This window comes from Hydra vulgaris, chromosome 09 (genome assembly GCF_038396675.1).
Source record: "Hydra vulgaris chromosome 09, alternate assembly HydraT2T_AEP".
Lineage (NCBI taxonomy): Eukaryota > Metazoa > Cnidaria > Hydrozoa > Anthoathecata > Hydridae > Hydra > Hydra vulgaris.
This window is the reverse complement of record NC_088928.1, coordinates 46,387,968-46,395,433: the sequence shown is the minus strand read 5'-3', so window position 1 is coordinate 46,395,433 and position 7,466 is coordinate 46,387,968. Positions and strand designations below refer to the sequence as shown.

At 29.6% G+C, this 7,466-nt stretch overlaps 1 protein-coding gene across 1 annotated transcript in view; it reads right to left on the bottom strand.

Annotated features, from left to right (window-relative positions):
* Positions 1-645: 645 nt before the first annotated feature.
* LOC100198684 (ribokinase) overlaps positions 646-7,466 on the bottom strand; it is a 30,894-nt gene continuing 24,073 nt past the window's right edge. Inside the window, exon 8 of the mRNA XM_065805874.1 lies at positions 646-830. Within this exon, the coding sequence (XP_065661946.1) occupies positions 654-830 (177 nt within the window). The 3' untranslated portion in view covers positions 646-653. The remainder of the gene's footprint in view (positions 831-7,466) is intronic.

Genomic DNA, 7,466 nt, shown 5'->3' with positions numbered 1-7,466 from the left:
GTACGGATGAGAGAGGGGTATAACAACAAATAATACCAAACAAGGTCAAGATTAAGCAGCTTTTGCACGAGAGTACCAATGGTCGCTGTAGTTTTGAGGTATCAATAATCCGCTGTTGTTTTGCATTACAAGGGAGACTAGTGTGCGTCTAAAAGCTTAAATAGTTTTTTTATTTTATTAAGTAAATGTTAAAAAATTTAATTTATAAATTTACTTTTTAACGTTAACTCATTTTGCTGGAAGTGTTACAACAGTCGTTGTAAACTTGATAGTTCGCACTTACACCTATGTTTTTATTCAGCGAACTTCGGCGCTAGTTTACGTTTATGCAGATTTTACTTCTACATAAACTAAGATTAAATAAGATTGCTTTAAAAAAAAAGATTTACAAAGATAAGATTGTACCGTTTAATGTGCACATTTATATAATTCATTTAATAATTAGGATTTAAAAAAACAACAAAACAAAAAATTAATTTCTATAAAAACTATATATATATATATATATATATATATATATATATATATATATATATATATATATATATATATATATATATATATATATATATATATATATATATATATATATATATATATATATATATATATATATATATATATATATATGTATATAAAAAACCATTTTTAAATTATTGTATTAGGTCTTCAGGTAAATCATTGAAACTTGGAAAACTTGTTTGAGTGCCATGTTTAGTCACCGATATCGACGCTATCGCGACAGATCTACGAACAACTTCATTAAAACTAAGATCCTTTCGCTGGGCTAAAAAATATGCAAGGGATCCAACAAAACAATCACCAGCTCCCTAACAAAAAATGATAAAAATCAATTAAAACAATTTTGAAAATATTTCTCTCAAAAATTCAACTTATACTGAAACAAAAGAACAAAAAAACTTTTATACTGACTTGTAGAGAATTTTTTATCGAGTTTACGAATGTCTCATTAAATAAATATATAAAATAAAAAAGATAAAGTTTCTGTTTGCGAACAACTAACAGGATTACAAAAACCACACCCTCACACCCAGCACTTTCACATAAGTTACAATTAAGTAAAAAAATACTTCTCAAAAATTTTTTTAATCAGCTTTTAAGTTTATATAGAAATGATTTTCAAAAATTTTAAAAATATTTAGCGATATCTGAATTCTATAAACCCAGAGTAAAATATTAAAATTTTAAAAAGTTAAATTTTTTAATAATCCAAATAAAATTCATATATTAAGTTTAATTCAATTTATCTTAAAAATTACAATATATATTATGGTCTAAGTACATAAAAATTCATATTTTATATTTACATATATGTACATTTTATCATATCTAACAAAACTTTAAATCAGGGAAAGTTATTTCTTTGTTTTTACAATATTTTTAAAATATTGATATAAAATTAGTTTTCTTGTTACTCAAGAGTTTTAATTTTGTTTGGATTGCTTACGCTTCGTTCGTTCCGTTCAATTTTGTACTTATAGTTTACGCTTTACGTTCTGTTCAATTTTGTTCCTATTGTTTACGCTTTACGTTCTGTTCAATTTTGTTCCTATTGTTTACGCTTTACGTTAACACAAAAATCTAGAACTGCAGTACCAGATATCGTGTCAATCGATAGCTGGTACTGCAATCGATATCGTGTATGAACACACCAAGAGGTATACTCTCGTATCGTGTGGTATTGCTTATATACTAATGTCGATACTATCAGTATTGATTTAATACCACGCAACACCGCTTAAAAATAGAACCATGATATCGAAAGGTCGAATATTCTCATTTCATATCGATAAGAAAAGAAAAAAAATACAAGCAATACAGCTATTTAAAGGTTTAGTTAATGTTTGTAGCCAGATATTTTAGCACAGAATGAGAATAATGAAAGACAATACCAGAAAAGAACTATTATACCACGCGAGATTCAATTAAAATAATACCAGATGAGAAATTGAACTACGGAGGCGATACCACACGATAAATTAAAATTGCAAAACGATTAGAAAAAAATAATTTAAAGAGATGATACCACACAATTAATTAAATAAAAATTACGATACCATACGAAACAATAAATAGTAAGTTGGTCATACGATGTCAATTATACTTTGAGTCAATTATTGCGACATATGAGTCAACTCTCAATTATTATATAAATTTACCCTTTTAATAGAAAATTTTTTTTTGTTGTTGTTGTGAAGAACCGAGCTGCGATACCAAATTATACCACCGGTACCGAAACAATATTGATATAAACGATACCAGTATCGCGTGATCTTAATATCAATACTTTATGGTATCGTATGATACCAAACGATAACCGATATTCGATACCGATTACCTAATGCTTAACATATAATCTCAAAGTTATTATAACTCTAACAAGACTACAGAATCAAAATCGTTTGTTGCGCTGTCAAAATCGTGTTTGTTGCGCTGTCAAAATCGTGTGTTTGTTGCGCTGTCAAAATACTTCAGATATGGTACTAGCTAGAATAGACTCAATGATATCAAGAAATCGGAAATAATTTATCAACTTTGATTCTAATAAAAAACATTAAGATTGTGACAAATGTAGGCAAATTCATCCGAAGATTGAAAAGAGAAAACAACTACCTACTCTTAGGTGTTTGGGATCATTGCGCTTAATATATGGGAGGGGACGTTTATTAACTTTCGGAAACTTTCCCCACCCACCCTAAGCTAATTAAGAACTTCCGTTTAGTAATTTTTATTTGTTATAGACAACAAAAACAACATATCAAAACTAAAATTAATTAAAAATTAGAAAAAATATATATCAGTTAAAAATTGTCGACCGTTAAATAATTCCGTAAATTTTGATTCGTCAAAAATTTGGCTTTACTCAACGTAGTTAAGCGAACGAGTAAAACTTAAATCCAAATTTAAAACTTTTTTTTTATCTTTGACAAGCTATAGCTTAGATTTTAAATGAAATGAAATAAACGTAAACTTATTATTGTTCAATACAACTTCTTCTGCTTGTATTTTAAAAAATTGTTAAGAGATTTATTTTTTGTTTTGGCAGAATTTAAGACTTTTATAGAGTCTCTTTTTGAACTTCTTTAGGGTTTTGCTCAGTCGGTTTGCTTCAAATTGTTTTAAATAAAATTTAAAAACCTCCTTAATTTGGACATGATTATTAGGGTGCCTCAAAATTTTTTTTTTTTCGAAAATCAAAATGTGAAAATCGAAAAGTTAAATCGTTATCGTTATGTATTAGTAGCATATAGTGAAAATTTCAGCCGTTCAAATCAACTCTAAGGTAAAGAAGGTGGTTTAGTCAATTTCTATATAATAGAATATTATATTGCAAATATATTATTTTGTAATAACTTTTTTTATGTTAGGAGAAATTAGCAATTCATTTTTCAATTAATGTATATGTTTTAATAAAATTATTAACATAATTATTTTTTAGTTATTTACACTTTTTTATTTATAACACATGGCAAAAATTATTAAAAAATAAAAAATAATGCAATTTTTAAATTTAATTTCTAAAGCACTGTCTCAAAGGACGCATGGTCAAGATGGCGGGTATTGATAAAACATTTCAAAAAAATGCTTGTTTGGCTGTGGAAAAAACAAGAATAGTGGAAGAAAAAATGAGCTCACAAGATGAAAAGCTCAGAAATCAAGAAAAAAAGAATAAAAGGAAGGTAGAAGAACTAGAACAAAGAGAGTTTGAAGTTTCCTGGTACACAGTGATAGCCTTCCAGACTCTGACGAAGCTTTTATGTCTCCTACAAAGACCTAAAAGATTTCAGGGGAAGTAAAAGTTAGTCTTCAGCTAAGTATGGATGAACTCCTAAACAATTGGATCCCAATCATGACAAGATATGGTATTGGTGTTCGACCAGGAACCTGTTTATTGATAACTCTTTATAAAGCTGGCAGTATTAACATTGAGGAGTTGAAGATCTTAAGATCAACTCTGACTAGGAAAGCACACGCTGTAGTATAGTCAGAAGCCTAGATCATCCGAGAGTAGAACATGGACAAAATAAGAGACTTAAAGCTAGTGATTCACTTTGATACTAAAATTGTAAGGCCAGTGAAGAAGCAATTTCCACAAGCCATAAGAGGATAGCTATAAGCGTTTCTTCTCCTGAAGCTAGCCCTTTAGATTTTCCGCTTGGTATTTTGAAAATTAAAAGCTCCAAGGGAAGCGACCAGGCTGTAGCCATTCAAAGTATCCTCGAATACTATGAGCTACCAGATCAAATTATTGGGGTGTGTGCTGACACCACAGCTATCAACACAGGAAAGAACAATGGAGCTATAAGAAATGTTATTGTTCATGCTTTGGGGAGGCCTGTTCTCTGGCTAATGCGCAGACATCGCATATATGAGAAACATGTGCCTCATGTCATGGAACTTGTTTTTGGTACAACAAAAAGTCCAAGCAAACACTTTTGCACCAACTTGCAGTTGAAACTAAAGAATTTTGCACCACAGCACTTCAGAGAAACACTTTCCAAAGAGGAGACTACAAGTATCTTTGCCAGCTACTGGCTTACTTCCTGGGTGCAGGTATATCTAATTTCTTCTTTAAGCAGCCGGGAGCTCACCATGAGGCCAGGTTTATGAGTAACTGTCTTTATCTTCTTTGTTCTTCAGATGACACAGAACTATCATCCGAATGATTCAAAAACAGTAGAGCCTGCTACTCTCAAGAACATAAACACTGCTACAAATTATATTGTGTTTTTCCATGGTCTATTCTTTCCGAAGAGTCCTATGGCAACTCAAGCTCCTTCAAATGACCTAAGAGCTTTTAAGATAGCTTACCAGCTCCAAATGTCAGATGATTACAAAGCCTATGCAGAGATTGGGAAAGTTCTCAACAAAAGCCTTCTATGGCACACTTGGTATCTAGCTTGTAGTTTTGTCTCTTGCTGACTTATATAGCTGCTTGCAAAAGTGAGAGAACCTCTAAGTCATTTGTCAAGTTTTCTGCTTGTGCAAATCAGCTTGCAGTGATAAATGATAGGGCAAAACGTCACATAAAGCTGATCCAAGACATTATTGGAAGGACACATAGACACGAGGATAGACTTCAGGATACTCTTTAGGTAATTGCTAAACATACTGTAATTGCCATTATACAGACCTGTAGTGTGTAAATTGTTAGGGGGAGGGGGTCGTTTTTGAAAAATTAGGCAATTTAGAATAGCAAACACATATCATGCTCATTTTTAATAACAAAAAAGGAAGTCAATTGCATTTAACAATTTACACCTAACAACCACTTACCCCAGCCAATGTACGCGCATGCTATACAATAATGACTGCAAAATTTTTTAAAGTATTTCCATATCATTTTATTTAATAAAATAAACTATTAATTTCAAATACTAGGAATTTTATTGGTTGGATTATTTAATTATTTTACAAAATAACCTGCTTTTTTAATTTTATTTATTATTTTCTAGGTTGTCCATAAAAACAGACAACAAGTATCCAAAAAAGTCACAAAGTACCTGCAGAACATCTAACAAGTATTACAACTGTAATCACGTTTTTGTTGCTTTTCAACTCAATTTAGAACTATTATCTGAAATAAAATTGTCACACAAAATCTGTATCTTCCTTATTCTATTAGATATATTTTAAATCGAAACCAGTGTTTAGTGAGTGTTTTAAATTTAAAACTATCTATATTCGGAACTTTTATATTATATAGAAACTATAGATATTATTTCAAACTATCTATATTCAGGAAAAATTATATCATATAGAAATTGTCTAAAACCACCTTCTTTACCTTAGAGTTGATTTGGGAGGCTGAAATTTTTACTATAAGCTACTAATACATAATGATAACGATTGAACTTTTCCACATTTTGATTTTCGAAAAACAAGGACACCCTTATGATTATAGATCAAAAAAGCTATAACTTTTACATAATGTTTAAGTCAATGAATTTCCTAAAAATTGTGTTTTTTTCACTCAAAGTTATAAGGTTCCCCACTTTATAAGTAAAAGTAAACAAAAAAATTGTATGCTGATAGTAATAGCTCTTTTTCTTCTATTTCCCTGAGGAATATTCTAATGTCTAAAAGTCTTTGCAATAATTAAAATAATTCCAGCAACAAGCAAAATCTTCACTTAAAGATACCATTCAAGAACTTGAGTCTGGAAATTAAAGCTAAAGTTAGGATTCTATAATATACCACAATTTAATATGAACTATATAACATAAAAGCTTGATAAGCAAATTACATTTTAAATAAATTTTAAAAGTTTGCATGTAGTCCACAGTTAGATTTTTGGTGTTTTCCCTTTAAACAATCTAATAGCTTATCTTGCAGTCCATATATTTTTTTTGATATCTTGGTTGTTTACTTTACAACTGACTGACAGCAATTTTTTGAAACTACTATATTTCTACTATACTAACTACTATAAATATTACTTTATTTCTCACCTTAGTATAAAACTTACATAAGCCTTCTCACCTTAGTATAAAACTTATATAAGCATATTAAATTCTATTGAAATTATTATAGCTGTTAAAAAAATGCAGTTTGACCGCAAGCCACAAAAGAATTAAATTATTTTATGCGTGTTCTGTAAAAAATTGCCCCCCTCTTCCCCCCCTCTCCCCACTTATTAGATTTGGATTAACCCCCCTCTCCTTCCCTTTGCATTAAGCATGTGAGAGTACCTGGTGATTTTGAATTTTTTCTGTAAAACTATATACCTCTGACAAGAACAAGCACATCCAAACCCTTTTAATGCTCAAATTGCGAGAAAAACTTTTGAGCAGTAATCACAGATAAAAGGATTTTGAACAAATTAAACAATTAAAAAACACCCAAGAAAGGTTTCTAACGTCTTTAGCATACAAAGCTCTTTTTTAGTAGGACTTTTTTTATCCTATTGATAGTTTTAAATCTATGCTAAGGTTTGTACATTTTTTCAAAAGACAATAAACAAAATCTGTAAAAGATATTGTCAGGCCCCATAAAATGTTTTAAATGCATCAAACAAGTTTTCTACTTTAAAATCCAGATTTGGCATTGTCAAGCAATTCTTCTAGAAGCCAAATATTGTTTAAAAAATGTTTTAATTGATTTCCATTTAATTCTTCTCAAATGAATTGATAACCTGTAGATGTTCATTTGCCCCAACTGCAGCTGTTCATTTGCCCCAATTGTAACTTTCAAAGAACAAGAGTTACTTTTACTAAGAATTTAATGATCAAATATCAAATAACAGGGATATGTCATCAATATGGATACATCCATATTAATGACTAAGAAGTAACTACACAAAATTTTATTAATTTACAATTATTTGCACTTATCTCGCAAATAACTAATTTTAAAACAGTAAATGTTGCATAACAAAATCCTTTTAACTACTCTCATTCCAATACTTAAAAAAATATTTTTTGGTACTTTCATTCCACTGCAAT